The following is a 17,854-nucleotide window of genomic DNA, read 5'->3' as shown; positions in this document are numbered from 1 at the left end:
GGAGGCGGGCTAAGGCCGCGGGAGTCTCAGGCCAGGCGCGGGAAGAGGAAGTCCAGCCGGCCGTGAGAGGAACGGAGGGCCAGGTCCTGCTCTGCTTTGCCAGATCAGGAGTCCTGAGGAGCTCAGAGGAGCAGGGAGCCCGCAGTGATAAGGCTGTCCAGGGGCAGTCTCCCTCCGGCGGGCAACTTCACCAAGGCGCGGTTCCTTTGTTTTTTCAGAGCCACCCCCGTGTCCCGTTTCTCTAAATAACCACTATGAAGTCATCACTGCGGCCCACGGGTGTTTCAAGTGGTGTATTTTGTTCACCCACAGCCCTCTTTGGTGCTATGTGTGAACCCTACCTAACACCTGGTGCTTGATTTTTCTTTATCTCCAAGGTGCTAGCACAGGAAGGGTCTGCAAACATCCAAATATCATATGCATACATACACACACACACACACACACATATATATTTATGCGTCCACCAACCTTCAAGGAAAAAGAAGATATAAATGAATGTGCTCTCTTACTATTTCACAAATAAGACAATGACTGGAAATTTTCAAGTGTCATGATTAAGAGAATTCTGTGCTCACACTTACTAATGTTTGGGCAGCAGCATTCTTGATGAAAGGAATGCAAACCACTCTACTCAAAGTGTCTTAACCTCACTGACGTAACTGGGCAAGTGTTTGGTGAGGTCCACTGAGGTCAACAGATGGAAGACCATTGCCCTTACTGGCTCAGTTTGGTGAGATGTGCCTGTTGAAGCACCGTGTTTAATGTTCTCTCTACGGACACTACTACAAGTAGGGATGGCTTTTTAGTTATGTGTGTGTGTGTGTCTTACAATGAGTTATCCATTTATTCATCAGATATGATTCTGAACTCAAGGTCAAGAAATTAAAAGCAGTTATTAAAAGAATAGACAAGGGTAAGAAGCTGATTCATCACTACTGTGGTTAAGAGCTTGGTGAAGTTGGAACATTAGACAGCCTCAAATACCATGTGTTCTAAGACACCCCATTAAAATAAAATTAAAATAGAAAAGAAACCAGAAAACTGTACAACTAGCCAGAAAAAGATATTTAAAAAAAGTCTTCACTCAATTGAAAACAATAAGAACAGAGATGTCAGTCTGACTGACATGTAGTAACTCTTTATACCAGTGATTTTCAACCCTCCGGACACAACAGCAGCATCTACAGAGCCTGTCAGATCTGCAGGATTCTGATTCCACCTGGGAGGCGGGATTCGAAAACAGCATTCCCTGTCTCATGACCCGAGTGAAGCTCAGGAGTTCTGCACCCCGAAGCACAACTCTGTGTGCTGAGTACGCTGAGCTGACCGACACTGGAAGGGCCTCAGAATAGTCTCTTGCGATCCGATCTCCTCCCATCCTCTCCACTCTGCTCTCCACACCACAGCAGGCCACAGAAAATGAAAGTTACTTTTCCCCAATGTAGTCAAAGGAACTTGAACCCGTTTCCTCCAAGGAGAGCCTCAGCCTTCATTTCTGAAAGTCCTGTTGTATACAACACAGATTAAAGCGTCGCTGTTCTTACTTGCTGGTCTTCTTTGCACCTCTCCACCCCTGTGTCCCGAGGAGCTTCGGACCTCGTGTTTATGACTCTACATTTCCCTGGCTGCATTATGTCAAAAGCAAGGAGGTTTGGCAGATGTGACTATGGCCCTTATTCAGTTGAGTTTGAACCCCAGAAGGTTGATTACTCTGGTGAGGTCTCAGCTGGGTGGGCCCCTTGGGGGGATGCACATGTGTGACGAGATGTCGCTCTCGTGGCCTCGGAAAAGCCAACAGCATTTATGGAGAGGGTCGCGGTTGGGGTTGGTGAGACCTGTGGAATCAGAGCCTCCACTCTGCACGTGGAAATCCAGAAAGAGGTTGTGCAAGTTCAGGGAGCTCGGATCCTCAGTGAGGCCTGGGGAGCCTGGGCAGGGACCGCAGTGTACAGCGTGGGACGGAAAAGCCCAACATAGCCCCAGAGCTCTGTGGAAGCAGCTGTTTGCAGCAGTCCTGAAACAGCCACAGACCTGCTGTGCTGTCCGTTTCTCTAAGTGAAGCTGGGGCACTGCATTTCCAGGTGTTTTCAGCTCACTCCTTCACTGCTGATTTGGGCACAGACAGCACCATCCCAACACACTTCTCCATGGTCACACACGCACAGCCTTCCCTGAACACACACAAGGGCACCATCACGGGAGCTTCCAGCCCCAAGAGGCCTCAGAGCCCTGAGGGCCTGTGCTGTTCACAAGGTTGCTTTCATGCTGTGGGTGAGGGGAGTCTGAGCTTTTAAAGCCACTTTCTCTCCATCTTGGGCTGCTAAGGATTTGATGTTTGTGTGCTCATCGTGGTAAGACCGTGTGATCCTCAATTTTTCTTCCATATATAATTACTTGAAACCAAGTTAATGTGCTTAACATAACTAGGTAGAGACATAAATAGGAAGATGTTCATAAGCTTCTCCAAAGGGTGGAGCATACCAAGCAGTCCGATAGCTTTCAGTTTCTCAGTAAGAAACTGGAAATAACTGAGAAATAGCTAAAGTACAATCATCCAGTGAGACAAAATATCATACGTGCAGAGGCCAAGGTAAATAAATGTGCTCAGGGTCTCAACATTTGACTTCTCCAGGAAACTTATAAGAAGAGTGGTGTTCCTCTAAAACCAAAGAGAAAACACAAATAAAGGAAACCAGAGGCTCAGCACAGAAGACAGACCAGGAGGTAACTAAGGCCGGGGGTGGTGGCTGGCAGTGCAGGGAGAGCAGCCTCACCCTGACATGGGGTGGGGCTGGGGGCCAGGGTGCAGCTGTGTCCTGGGGGTTGGGAAGTTGTGCAATACGCCCTTTTCTAGATTGTACACACTTAAATTAGTGCAAATTTAAGTTTGTGTGATCACTAGTACAAGAACCACTGTTGGTGATCTAAACAGAATGAAACAGATTCCCACATCTCTGCGCAGGTCTGGATGTTTCTTTGCTACTTTATGTGCCGAGTCCTCTGCTTTGGAACATCCACCTCTCCGTTCTTAGGAATCGCAGTCTGCAGTGAATCACTCCCTGCTGTGTGCTGACTTCCTGTGCCCACTGGTGTTCACTCGCTTTCTGCTGTACTCTTCCGACTTCTGTGCTCTCCTAACGTTAGCACTGAGAATCAACTTCAGCGTTTCCCGAGCTATGCTCTTGTCCTCTGCTGTCGCGGCTACCAAAGAGAGGAGAGTGGAGTGGGTTATAAAGGTGGAAGCCAATATTTTGCCATGTGCTTAAATTAAATGTAGTACAGCCAGCAGTCATACTGGGGTGGGGAAGGCAGGGTGCAGAGCTGGACGGGGTGCTGCCCTGGCCTGTGTGTGGAGGGTGGAGAAGCCAGCCCCGATGCAGGTGCAGAGCACCCAGAGGTGAAGGGGGCGCTCAGAAGGCTGACTGTGGGACATCTAGGTTTAAGAAATAAATTGTAATCAAAAGAAACGTTACAAATTTCTGCCTATGTTAGAATGTTACAAAAATAATGATGCTTAATGATTATTTGAAATTGAATTGTGATGCCTCTTGCTTCGCTGCTGTTGCCCACCCCAGGATTGATTTCACTAGTCTGAGTCTCTTCTGATTCCCTAAGGATTTTAGGACATTTCTTTAGTTCTGTGCTGCTGCTGCTGTTATTCAGATTGGGATTTCATTAAATTTATATATCAATTTTGAAAAAATGGCCATTTAAACTATATTGGTTCTGCCTGTAAAGGAATGGTGGATGTCTTTGCATTTTCTGTAAGGTCCTATCTCCTTTTTCAAAGGACTATAGCTTTTGTTTTCGAGGTCTGTCTTTTCTTGGGTTAAGTTATGTCCTAAGTATTTAATTTTCGCTAATGGTCTTGCGAATGATATTGTGTGTTAACATGTTAAAATTTTGTTCATGAGTCCCCGAATATTTCCCATACTAATCCTTAATTTAGTAAAGTTTTTTTTCTCTTGTCAATAGCTGTATATTATTAAGGACGTTATAAGTGTATGTGAATTCAGTGACCTGTTTAGATTATGCTTTCAGAAAAAGTGTCAAGGTATAAAATTACAGTATGTAGTAGGATTGTAGTAGCTAAAGGATTCAATGTCCAAACTGTGACATTCACATTTTGTTACTATTCATTTATAGTAATCTATCATACGTAGATTGACTTATGTTTAACCACACTTGGTAGAAAAGACCCATTTCCCCCAATACAACTAATTTTCATGTAAATATCATAAATCGTAATGTAATATTTACATTGACAAGCTCAAGATTATAACATTTAAAGTGTTTTAGCAACTTGTCTAAGTCAATAGTCCTTCTGTCAACTAGAGAAATGCAGATGTTTATGTATCTTGAGTTGTAAAGTGGGTAACAGAAAAGTAGATTAAATATTAGAAATCTCCCATTCTATAGTTTTAATCATCACCTAGTGAGACGTTTTTCTTTTAATCAGTAGTGTTTTTAGTCATAAAGAAATATTTTTATCTGTCCATCATAAGTTATTCATTGGTTATGTGTTCCTAACATACTTTTCATAATTCATAAATTGATTCCAAAGTTCATTAGTGTTTTTGAAAAATCTCTGAAAATTTGTTGGCAATAAACACATTTGGTAAGTATATATAAGTGATATTGAGTAGTATTGCTTATTGTAAGTATCTTTGCTGCTTGTATTTAGAACCTGATGGAATAGCTGGTTCTCAGAGGTGTCTTCCAGATATAGCTTGTCCTTAGGCTTTGAGTCTCTAATGATTCTGGGACAATCTCATTTTCATTATACTAGGAAAGATAACTGATTAGATCAATCACAACTACTTAGCCCAAGTGATACGATCAGCAACAATAGCATCAAGCACAGCTTAGAAAATGACAATTTGTGGTAGTTATTAATTTATCACTATCAACTGTGAAATAAATCAAACTTGAGAAGTAGCCCAAAACAGGTTTATAGTGAATAAACTGTTCAATAGAGTAGCTTCACCGGTACTTTGGGATGGGGGCTTAGAAGGAGTAAGGCCCTCTCCGTCTTCTTCACTTCTGCTCTCCCTTGTGGAGCTCATGACAATGGCGTGTAAGACCCCCTGCGCCTCTGCAGTGTGGATCCAGGTATCAGCACCACAAGAATGCTCGAGGTGAGGGGGACGTAGGCTTCGAACAGCTGTGCAGCTCTACTCCTCACTGTTGGCTCAAGGCTGGGAGGCTTGGATGAGTGTGAAAAACTAAATTTGTAAATAAGGGTGAAAATGTACAGTTGATATTGTGTAATAGGAAGAAAAGGTCTAAAGGAATATGGGAAAAGTGGGGGGAGTAGGGGAAAGGTAAGAAAGGAAAAGCAAAAACATGAGAAAAGGGAAAACATGGAAACAGTCTTTGTAAACAGGGAAGGGTGAAGGGGGTGAAGGGAGGGAAGGGGTACGGGAGAAACAGGAACCAAATTCCATCATGTAAAGATACAAGATCCCAGTGATGAGTGTAACTGTATTGTGTACCTTCACCATACCAATAAACATAATGGAAAAAAACCCTAAAAATGGAACTGCATAGATCTAATAATCTCACTTCTGGATATATGTCCAAAGGATTTTAAATGAATATATCGTGACAAGAATTTATCCTCTTTTATAAAGCTAGATAACATTATATCATATTTACATATTACATTTTATTAAGGCACTTTATTCTACAACATAGTAACTATAATGTATTTTGTAGTTCAAAATTTCTATGAGTTAATTACAAATGTTTCCACCCAATGATAGAGAAAACTTTTGTAAATAGCAAAACCTACAACATGTCACAATGTTGAATGGCTTCTGCCATCTCTAACAGCAGTGCGCTTTGTTGAGTTCAGAATTAACAGACACCTGAGGCATTAACCACTAAATGAGGCATCTGGTCTCATCCTGAGATAACAGGGCACATCAAGACCCTGAGATCCAAAGTTCTGTAAACCACATGATTGTAAAAGTGTCAGGATGAAAAGAACCATTGTTAACATTTGCTTTCCTCACCCTGAACACCCACTTCCTATGGGCTAGGATAAATAGCTAGGTGAATCTTCAAGGTAAACTCCCTGAACCACAAAGAATTGCTACATCTGTGTTGAAAGTTAACTGCCTTGTGCCCATGATTTGTTTGGTAATGTGAACTAAGAGAATGAAATGTAACCACCTGAATGAGATCAAGGCTGTAAAATCCTATAAAAGAAGGAGTTGTACCTCAGTGCATAGTTGATTCCGGGCACTGATTTTAGGTGAGATCAACCTTCGTTGACAAAATAAACTTTTTTTTCTTATTTTACTTCCATTCCATGCCTCTCTGTGCATTGCTTACCAATTCCTTCCATAACATCAATGATAATTTATAAATATGGGAGTAATACATCTATTAATTATCTCAAATGAGCCATTCCAAGGGATCGGAGAGGCAAGAAATAGTGTACATTACTGTGGTGGAAATGGAGATTGAATGATGTCCTTATTGAAAAGAGCACATAATGCAGCTCAGTACAGTTCAGAGAAAGCCCTGTGTGCATTCTCTGGATTCTGATACACACACACACACACACACATCACACATCACACACACACACATCACCACAGTCAAGTCAAACTGAGTACTGTGCCATCCTCTGAACTCCGCTCTTTGAGCTCAGGCACAATTCCACCATTTCTATCATCCCTACAGACTTCACAGATGTGAGTTTTCTATTTCTATGAGCATGCCAATTTTTAAAAGATGTTTTTGTTTTAGGAATAAAAGTTTTGATATATATAACACAGACAACCTCTGAGGTACGTAATGCCATTGTATGGCATCTTTACGCACTATACTACAATTCTGTACCAGTTGGTTAATTGCCCACAATCTGATCTGAAAGTACATATTCAAAATATGAAATGGAGAAAAAATGAGAACCAAGACCTGTCATGTAAAGGTACAAGATCCCAGTAATGAATGTAACTGTACTGTCTACCTAGAATGTACCAATAAACTCAATAGAAAGAAAAAATATGAAATGGAATAAGAAATATTGTTTAAGAATCTGGCAGCTGAAAATTTCCTACTTTTCACTGGAATAGATTCGTTTTGAGCAGTTGTCCTGAATTCAGTTTTATGCTATTTTTGGAGGGCAGATAGATGTTCTCGTAAAACATCACCCACTTTGCATCAAAAGTGTTTCCTTGTGGACCGGAGACCAGGGTTTCCCAGGGGCTCTTGAGCAGCAGGCAGGAGCTCAGTCCTCATTAGCAGTTGCTCTTCTAGGAAGAGACATTCAAGTCTTCTCTGGGCTGAGAAACGTGACATTTTGCTGAAATTCTATTTTCCACCGAATTGATGCTGTGTTATTGAAGTTTTACTTTTTGAGGAAAAAGACTTACAAATTTATGACAGTTGATAGCTCTTCCTAAAATGTGTTTCAGAGTTTTTAGAATAACATTTTAAATAGCTTTATTTCTTATATCTTGTTCTTCATGGTTTGTTGATAGATATAATAAATAGATAATATTATTTTAAGGACCATTTCTTCAAAGAAAGATTACTGTGGTTTTGTAAGTATGAGCTCCAAGAGTGCTGGCAGGCGATCCTTCTTATTTAACTTTTTAATATTCTATATCTGCAGATATTTGGTATAATGTTAGAAGAAGAGACTATACAAAGAATGATTAAAACAATTTTACAATCATTAGTTAATAAAAGGAAAGAAAATCTAAACGTCCTTTTATTCCGTGGAGAAGATACTCTTCCAAGAGCTCCTCTCACCTTTCAGGGTCACAGGCATGGCTTGTGAGAGGTCCTGAGGTTCCTTCTTCACAGGGCCAGAGAATGAATAGCTGTTTGGCCAAACAATCGCAGAATATTTCAAAGGCCCCTTGTCAAGTTTTCTAAAGTTAAAAAGAAACAGAACCTAGTCATATTTATATTGCTCAAAGGTATGTGGTTTATTCCAGTGTATATGTAGATTGAATTGCATTATTTCAGTAATGTGCTGGTGTTCTTCATTTGGGCTAACTCCAGGCTAGGTGAATCATACATGTACTGTTGTATCTGCCGAAGAGATATGAAGGTGTGTATTTGCTATCATTTGGTCTTAGTTTGAATCTATCCCTCACCTCTCGTTCTCTACCTTTCTCCATTTCCATCTTCTATAATGCGTTAATTCCTCTCTGAGTCATTCTGTAAGGGTTTGTAATGAAAGCAAAATTCAAAATTTAAGTTAGTGTGGATGTCAAACGTGAAAGTATTGTGGATGATGTTAACATCACAGCAGGCTGCATTATGATGGAATAACTACAAATGTGATTAACTACAAATGTTTGATAAAGTAACTATGGATGCTTGATAAAGCTATTTAAGAAGAAATGTAGACTTTCAGCTCCTGGGCCCCGGCATGGTGAACTCATTCTCAAACCTGTCTTTGAAGAAACATTAACGCTGCTTTCTCCTCGGGCAAATATCCTGAGCTTGGTTTATAACTCAGTTTCAATAGACATAAATACTGATTTGTTTAACTCAAACTAAGGGTCAACTTGATTACCAAATTGAGCAGGCATAAATGATTAATATTATTTTGGACTGAAATCTCAATGTGTTTAATATACTGGAGAACATGTCATTATTATGAATCATGTCATGCTCAGCACAGTGCTTTTACATTGATTCATGTGACCGTCTCTCATTCAGAATTCCCTTAAGGAAGAAAGGATTTTGGAAGCTGGGTGAGGGGTGGGAGGCATTAGGGAAGGGGGTTCAGGACGCCTGTTAGGTGCTTCAGGCTCCCCTTGGCACACGTCAGGTGAAACAACTGTGTTCGTGGCATTTTATTTGGTAAGGACTAAAGTTCCCTTGAATTTTTTTAACATTCATTTTTTTGTGCATGCATTTTTGAGAAGAGTAAATACTAAAAATTTTAAATAATGTTTCTGTTATGATGACATAATTATTGCAATAATCAGAAAACATTTTGCAGATTTTATTTCTACTTTAAAGCAGTTTGCTCAGTAGAATAACAAAGTAGCTTATGTAACATAGGATATATAATTTGATATTCTACTTTATTTATTTATCTAATTTCTATTAAACTATCGTCTTTTCCTCTCTGTTTCTCTATCTTGCTCAGTTGTATTCATTAACCTCTGTGAAATCTTGTATTTATTTTCTGTTATTCATTTAACCAGTGTTAATTCTTATTTTTATTTAGCCTGTTTTTCCCATATTCTTTTTCTTTGGTGGGGAGCACCAGGGATTGAATTTGGGTCCTTGCACTTGCGAGGCAGGCAGTGGAACCATTGAGCTAAATCTCCAGCTCTTTTCCCATATTCTTATTAAAGTAATTGTATCAATGGAGGAAACATAATCTTGGAATTGAGATTGTTTTTTCACAGATTTTCATTAAAAAGTACTATCTGGTCCTCATAAGTGCAAGGTCCCAAGTTCCATCACTGGAACCAAACAGAAAAAACAAAAAAGGGAACTACAATCTGGTGGTATTTATCTTATCTTAGACAGTGACATAGTACATTAGTTTTTTAAAATAGTTTTAGAATTGGATTATTTTTATTATATTAAATATTTCTTTTTTGCTCTTTTGTTAGTAATGTAAAAGCATTTTAGACTACTACAAAAAGAATGAGTATGATTTGTATAAAACATACATAATTGAACTACTGAATATTTTAAGCAAAATTTTTAGTTTCAAATATTTTAGACCAATTAGGGGTTTCAGCCTAAATCAATAACTAGACATTCTTTTGGAACTGGTGAATTAACAAGGTTCTGTTTATGTAGTTGAGACCAGGAACTACCAATAGCATATAGTAATGTTTCACATAACTTTACTACATATTTTTAGGACATACGACCTGTAATTAAAAAGCTATTATTTACTCTGAAGATGTATAAAATCCCAAATTGTGTCAGAAACAAAGACAAAATTTTCAATTTTTACCTTTGAATTATACAATCCTTATAGCTTGCTTCAGTCAAAGATGCATACATGTTAAATTAAATTTGGATGATACATTTCAAGGTTGCCCTTATTTTGGTGAATCTTGTGAATTTTTTTCTATTTTTAGAAGGAAATATCAATGCATATCCATTCATATTTTGTAAGGGCTACAATATTACCTTCAAATAAATATTGCTGCAGCTGTTATTCCTATATCTTACTAATAAAAGTAGAACAAAGGTTAAGTAAATATTTATTAAAAATTATACCATTATGCAGCAACACTGTCTTGACAAAGTGCCACTTATAGGAAAGAACTGAGCAGAATGTTTTCAATAATGAACAAAGATTTAATCTAGCAGCCCAAAATATGCAAAAAGAATGTAAGTTTTGACAAAAAATGCTTACAGAATTATTTATTTTTATCCTGCTTCCAGTAAACATCTTTATTTTCACTTTGCCTTTTACAGCTTCTGAAGATCTAAAGAAAGAAGCTGAAAGATCCAAAGTTTAAAAAAAAAGTAAGTTCCTATGGATTAAAAACTGTCAATGAGAGGGAAGTGCTAATTTTTTCTCAATCTGCACAACATATATGAGTCAAAACATTACAGGTACCCCATTAATATCTAGCTATTGCATGTCTATCACCAATAAGAAACAAAAATAATAAAAAAATCTATATTCCAATAGAGGTAGGTTTATTTTATCTAATAGGAAGAAATGATATTTTCACCCAAAGTGATTCCACAAATATCAGACATATTTAACTCTTGTCCTTTTATTCTTCTAAAAGGTAGATATATTATTAAATGGATGTATCATATATTGCCTGCTTTGATATTTCAATTTAAGCCATGGAAACAAGAAACCAAAGTTCTGGGACAGATTTTACACTTGTTGGTGTTTTCCAATATGGCGGAATGAATGCTGTTCTCTTTGCTGCCATTACCGTCCTCTTCTTGGTGGCTGTGCTAGGAAACGTCACCCTGGTCCACCTCATCCGACTGGACAGCAGACTCCACACGCCCATGTACTTCCTGCTCAGCCAGCTCTCCCTCATCGACATGATGTACATCTCCACCACTGTGCCCAAGATGGCGACCGACTTCCTGACAAACACCAAGACCATTACGTTCTGGGGCTGTGAGATTCAGACATTCGTATTCCTGAGCCTTGGCGGGTCCGAAGCCATCCTCTTGGCCTTCATGTCATATGATCGTTACATAGCCATCTGCCATCCTTTGCACTATGCAGTGCTCATGAGCAAGAAGATCTGCTGCGGCCTGGTCACGTGCACCTGGTCTAGCGGTGCTGTCAACTCCTTCATACACACACTGTATGTTTTCCAGCTTCCCTTCTGTGGGTCTAGGGTCGTTAACCACTTTTTCTGTGAAATTCCGTCTCTACTGCCATTGGTTTGTGAGGACACCTCCCAGTATGAGTATAGCATCCTGCTGAGTGTACTTTTCATCCTGTTGCTGCCTTTCGTGGCCGTCCTAGCGTCCTATGCTCGGGTGCTCACTGTGGTATTCCAGATGCGCTCAGGCGCAGGGCAGAACAAAGCTCTCTCCACGTGCTCCCCCCACCTGATTGTGGCCAGCCTCTTCTACACAGCAGGTCTCTCCACATACACGCGGCCTCACTCCTTGCATAATCCTGCCCATGATAAGGTGGTGGCAGTGTTTTACACCGTGGTCACACCCCTTCTGAACCCATTCATCTACAGCCTGAGGAACAAGGAGGTCCTCGGGGCCCTGAGGAGGCTGCTGGGATCATGGACACTGGTGCAGAAAATGTGACTTAAGAATTCTTCAGCGATGGAGGGTCAGCACAGGAGACAGCTGTGTCTGTAATCCCCCAGGGAGGGTGTTGGGATAGAAATTCTGTGTAGATGCTCAAGAAGCATGGGGCTTATTAGAAGTGTTCAGCTTATAAATCAGTAGAGTACACATTTGATGGACTCTGTGCTCCCGAGACATGAATATTTTGAATTTTTCTTTTTATTTCCATGAAAATCAGTCCATATAAATGAAATCTACCCAAACATTTAACATCAAGATAATTTATATAACGTCTAAAGTTAATGGAGATAAAAAATATAATTTGCCCATCTAGTCATAAATTCATCAATGTTTTAGAGACATCACTGTGACTGTGACTTTGTCATAAGGTCTGTTTACATGGAAGTCAAAGAAGCTAAATCTGAGGAATTCTCCGGATTTATTTCTCCTTCCATCTAAACATCCCTCGGGCCGGGGATTTAGCTCAGCGGTTCGGTGGCCTGCCTCACAATCGCAAGGACCAGAGTTCGATCCCAAGTACGAAAAAAGCTAAATAAATAAATAAACATCCTTAGACCACACAAGCTAACAGAAGAACTGTGGTGTGAACACGGCCGAATCCTCCTCCCAGTATGAACCTGGGTGAGGATGCCCGGTGCCTCTCAGTGCCAATTTCTTTCTCTAGCTCCAGTGTCACTGTTTGGGTGGTTTTCTTCTAACTTACTAGTGATGCTTTCCTTAAAGAGTGTCCACTATTTGCTTCAAAAAATTAAAAATGTTTGTATTTCAATAAATAATTTGAAATTTACTACAGACAAGCAGTCCAAGGTTATGAGAAATTCACTGTTACAGGATGCTGGTGTGAGGTGTAACCAGAATTGTTTCTCAGTTATGTATTTAGAAACTCAGTAGGCTGGGAAAACTTTTTTCTCTTTAGCTTTTTAATCAACTAAGCATTCCCATCAGCTGTTTCACTATGCAGCACTCAGGAAAGATATTTCCTCATTAACACACCCACATACTAGTGCACGAATGCATCAAAATAATGGAGTACTCTGAGTGGTCACCACCATTCACCTCACTATACCAACTGACAGCAACAGCCATGGGGTAGGAAGCTCTCTGAGGAGACCTCCAGGAATGCACTGAGAAACGGACTGGCTCATGTGTAGAACCTCAGTCATGACTCTTATTGAACTTAACAGAAGCCATCTTGGGAACAGGAGCTCTGTAGATGTTAGGAGAGGATCAGGGCTTAGCACCAAGCTGACTGGATGTCTGGAGAGGGAGAGGAGGTGGGAAAGTGTCAATGGCCGAGCAACGATGCAGGTTTGTTCAGAGCCAGGAGAGAAGTAGTTGGCTTGTGTGGAGCAGGTGTGTGTGTGTTCTGCTCCTATAGTATTCTAGGTAGGTAAGCTGGAGTCACAGCCCTGCTCTCATCTGGGCATCAGATCATCGGAGAGGGCTGGCTTCTCACACGCAAAGCAAACACTTCCTGAAGGAACTCAGGTTGCAGCCAACTCGGAAGCTCATCAGAACCAGAAATATTTGTATGTCCACGTTTACCCTGTAGACAGAGACAACATCTAACAGTACTGGAGGCACACAGCTCGCCAGGAGGTCATGTGCCCAGCATGCCCAAGTGCCCATTCCCTCTGCAATACCAAAGAAAAAAAATCTAAAGGTGGTTTCCTTTTCTTCAGGTATATATCCTAACAGAAGGGAAATTGTTTTTTCCTAGTCATCTCGAGGAATCTGAAAGTCCTGCAGACATTCAATACATCTCACTGAAAAATTAGGTCAGGCAGAAGTAGGAGGTGAGTGGAAAACCCAGTGCATGTCTTCACCTGTGTCTTGCCTCCTTACCATACAGCACTGCCTGTGCAGATAAAGCTGGGTGCACACTCACACAGCTATGCACACTCACGTGCACACACACAGGAGGGTCCCTGGAGGCACTCTGGCCCTCAGGCTGAGGCTGGGCCCCTGCTCCCCCCTCCCTGTTCTGAGAACATTCGCAGGATTTCTGACTGTTTGCTCCTGAGGGAGTGCCCCCTTGCTTCTTGTTGAATAACTGTGGAACTTGGTCAGACCAAGCGTCCTATCTACAATGGGAGGAAAGCACAGAGCTTCTTGCTCTGCTGAAACAAATTCGTTCTAATGAATCATGAGGCACAATGGCTATCACTCGGCTCCTTCAGAAAGATGAATACTTTCGATGTTTCTTAACATGGTCATTATTTTTAGGGTTAATGCACCAATACTTCAATCAAGGTTTATATATTTTCTTACCCAATTAATTTATCCAGAATACCAGTGTTGGGTTTATATTTTTGCTTTGGTCTTCTCTGCTTCATTCTTTGACTACACCTATGTACCTATTTGAATGTAAAATTACTATAGCCCTTATTTATGTTCAGAGAATGCTATTATAATTATTAAGACTGATTTTTTTCATAGCATTGTTACTTTCCCAGAAATTTATCTGTATAACTGTATTTGAGCAATTACTCAATATTAACATTTTCATGAAGAAGTCAAACAGTATTATAACACTTAGTGTTAAGTGAGCCTTTGTTGCTGGGAAGACATATTCTCATTTTAAAAATTTAAAACATTTCCCACAACAGAAACAGTTTCTGTCAGGCATATCAGAAGGTATTTTGTTTTAAAAGAACTGGGAGAATGAACAGAAGGGGGTACATGGCTCCTGGATATACCTGATGCTTCATCTCTCTCCACATTAACATCCATAAATAATCCTCTCTGAGAGCTGTGAAGATCTCCCTTTCACAGGAGGTTGAGCTGAATCTCAGAGAGCGCAAACAGCCTGGTCAGAGGGGACCGAAGCCGGGGAGGAGCTCCATGCTGCATTCTGCCCAGGGAAGACAGTTGCCTTGGCCACGTGATCTCGCCCTGGCTCCCTAGGACTTACCAGGTCTTTGCGGATCTATCGATTATTGCCGAAGGCTGTGCTGGCAGGATTGATGGCTTCCCAGGAAGGAACATGTGATTTTCACATGCCTGTTTAACAATGATAAAAGGCTGTAACACTTTCAGATGGATCACTACATTCTGACTCTTAATTAAAAACTATTTGGATGAGAATGTAGTTCTGTGACAGAGCACTTACTTAGTGGACACAAAGTCCTGGGTTCAAACCCCAGCACTGGAAAAAACAAACAAATAAAATATGTACCCTTGTGTCCATGTAAACAAATGCTAGTTCTTTTGTTCAATGTATATTTCTTTAATTTCCAGTGATACTTCATACTCCCTGAGCTTGTAATGCATAAATTTGTGTCTATCATGTTATGATTATGCAAAGAATATGATTGATCCTTTCTTGAGGCTGGGGGTTGTTTTGCTGTCTGGCCCTGTGTTAAATAAATGTGTTTAGTTTTATCATATAAATCAACTATGCAGTTCCTCTTGGAAAAATGCCAGTTTTTGAGTTGCTGGAAAGGATTGTGGCTATTATTAAGAATTTACTAAATACCTGTAAGTAATTAAGCACTTTAGCTTCACCACCTTAGTCTACTCTGTTGACTGTCCTGAATGTAATTTACTGTCCCTTCCAAGGGGCAGAGATTAACAGACCCTGAGGGTTGGGGTCTAAAGCCCACGAGAGCTCTGAGGAGCTCAGCTGCTCTTCTGCCAGCTCTCATCTCAGGGTGCTGGAATCCGGTGAGGCGATTGTGTGATTTACTTAAATAGCAGACAGAACAGGAATTCCTCATTGTTCTCCGTGAAATCACGAGCTGGATATTTCCTCTGATTATAATTTTTGATGCTTGACTGGCACGTAGTATGCCCCCGTCTTCAGTGAGGCCCCAATAGCATGGAGAGTGGGAAGCCACCCACCCAGCAGAACCCTAATGCGGAGTTGGTCTTCTTGAGTTAATTTACCAGTTTCCTTACCCTACCGGATTGACAGCCCAAGGTTGACTTAGTTTTGCTTCCTGAGTTGAATGTTTGTGTCTCCTCACACCACTGTTGGAATAAGAAACTGGAAGGCCACAAGTGAATTGAGGAGTGTCACTTTCAGGACTTGGGCTCTGCTCGCTTACTCCTGGTGTGAGATCTAAAGTCAAGTAGAGAAAACAATCTACCTCTTAGGTTCTTCACCTGTGTTTGTAATCAGGCCACCTTATGTGGTTGTTCTGAAGCGAGAGGAGAGAGGACCGATCCTAGGGTGGGTAACACAGTGACAATGCTGTCCTCCCTCTGCCAGCATTAACAGAACGCCAAGCAGGATGGGGCTGGGGTGGAAAGGAGCCCAGGTGCAGCTCTGGGAATGTAACTTAGTATCCTCTGAAGAGTATGGAGTTCCTTGCAAAATCTAACAATACAGTAAGTCCTCAGTAAGTCCCGCGGAGGGTGTTGGTGGGGCAAGGACCCCCACACACCCACGAGGCCTGGGTGCCCATGTGTCCACAGATGTCCAAACCAAGTGACTTTCTTTCATTAAATGGGTAAATTAAGGGAAGCAAGACACACTGTGTGGAGTTCTGGCTCCACCCTGGTTTGTACCCAGGTGTCTCCCCAGAGCCCTCTGCGCTCACAGGTGGGTGGTGCCTGGACTTGGGCTCACAGCGGACTTGACGCAGGAGGCCAAGTCTGGTCCACACGGGTCACTGGGACAGTGACCGGAAGGGGGTTCCGCAGCTCCATCCGCTTTTCGCCGTGTACTTCCGGGCTGCCGTGCGGTGAGCAGCCTCTTACCACCATCCCTCCTCGGAGCCGGCCAACATGGGCGGGACCGCGGTTCACCTCTCCTCCTTTACTTGTGGGTGTCGAGCACTTTCTCCAGGGAAGACGATGAGGAGCAGGTACATTTCACACCAGCCGGGCAGCGGAACCCCCGGAGGAATGCCTCTTCTGCCTTCAAATTCGCGTTGCGTCATTTTCAGTTTTTTATCATGCTTTATGTGTCCTTGTTTGCAAATCAGTTCTGTCTTTCGCAGCACAAGGCCCATTTTGTTTGTAATTCCTTTGGCCTTTCTGTGTCTTGAATTGGAGGATTTCTTTGTACTCTATTCAGTGTAATCAGTGGTAACTAAGAAGTAACAGCCGCGTTCTGCACTCCCGAGTGATTCTTGTACTTGTTTCTTCCTTCCTTCTTCTGGTACTGTGTCCTTCCTTCCTGTGATTACCTCTGCCATTATGTTTAGAATCTCTGCTTTTTATTTTTGTGCATCAGCTTTGGTGTTTGCTTTGTGGTTACTATGAAACTTACAACGAATATGCTTCTGTTGTAAAAGGTTATAGTACTCAGATAGATACTTAATTTTGATTATATAGAAATAATCCTGGGGAAGTAGGGCTGGAGAGGAAGCTCAGGGATGGAGTGTTTACCTGGAGCATAGGAGGCTGCAAGCCAATCCTCAGTCCTGCCTGCCAATAGAAATGAATAAGTGCTCTCTAAAATAATTTACACTGACTCCATTCCATCCCAATATTTTGAATACCACATGCTATAGTCTACATAATAACATCTTGCATATTGCTTACTGACTTATTTCAGGCATTTGTATTTTAATACTTTAGCCTTTCTTCCTCTATACTAATGACATAACTAGAATATAACTAGGATACACTCCACTCTTACATTCTTAGAGTGTTTTTAATTTTGATTTAGACTGAATTTTAAACATGGTTAAGTACAAATGCCTGTGTGTAACACCTTAGTGTCCTTTTCTTTCCTGGACCTCTTTATCCTCACACTTACCCCATGAATTAGCACATGGAACGGGGATAGATGCAGTTTCTCTTTCCAGCGGGTTAGGTAAGAGGCTTCCTTCTGACAGTGTAGACCTCCATCGTGACACGGGTGTGTGTGGAACAGCAGCTGCCCTCCAGCCTGCCCGGGGTGACCATGGGACGTGGGGCATTGTCTGAGCGCATAGCTCCGATGACTGTGCAGTGTGGAAGACAAATGTATCTTGTTTTTTTTTGCAAGTCATCACACATAGTGGATATCTACTAGCATGGAACATACCAAGAAACAGGAACAGCACTAACCATGTGTGCTGTCATGTGAATGAGGAGGTACCCCTACCATGTAGGGAGCCAGGGGCAGTTTCTCAAATGAATGGTGAGTGGAACTCCGCTC

The 17,854-nt window shown here is 41.4% G+C and overlaps 1 protein-coding gene across 3 annotated transcripts; it reads left to right on the top strand.

Moving 5' to 3' along the window:
- Positions 1-2,443: 2,443 nt before the first annotated feature.
- Positions 2,444-12,234, top strand: LOC104852687 (olfactory receptor 2AK2-like). Of its 3 annotated transcripts, none has more exons than XM_033768004.1 (4): positions 2,444-2,727; positions 2,966-3,239; positions 10,429-10,479; positions 10,934-12,234. In XM_033768004.1, the coding sequence occupies exon 4, from the start codon at positions 10,987-10,989 to the stop codon at positions 11,755-11,757; it is 771 nt and encodes a 256-aa protein (XP_033623895.1). In that variant the 5' UTR covers positions 2,444-2,727; positions 2,966-3,239; positions 10,429-10,479; positions 10,934-10,986; the 3' UTR covers positions 11,758-12,234. The 3 variants fall into 3 exon arrangements, with proteins under 3 accessions (XP_033623895.1, XP_010608754.1, XP_033623898.1); XM_010610452.2 differs by having other exon boundaries at positions 10,811-12,234; XM_033768007.1 differs by lacking the exon at positions 2,966-3,239.
- Positions 12,235-17,854: the final 5,620 nt, after the last annotated feature.

The sequence above is a fragment of the Fukomys damarensis genome, unplaced genomic scaffold (genome assembly GCF_012274545.1).
Source record: "Fukomys damarensis isolate Sample0158 unplaced genomic scaffold, DMR_v1.0_HiC HiC_scaffold_3, whole genome shotgun sequence".
Lineage (NCBI taxonomy): Eukaryota > Metazoa > Chordata > Mammalia > Rodentia > Bathyergidae > Fukomys > Fukomys damarensis.
The sequence above is the reverse complement of the archived record's forward strand: the minus strand, read 5'-3'. Positions and strand labels throughout refer to the sequence as shown.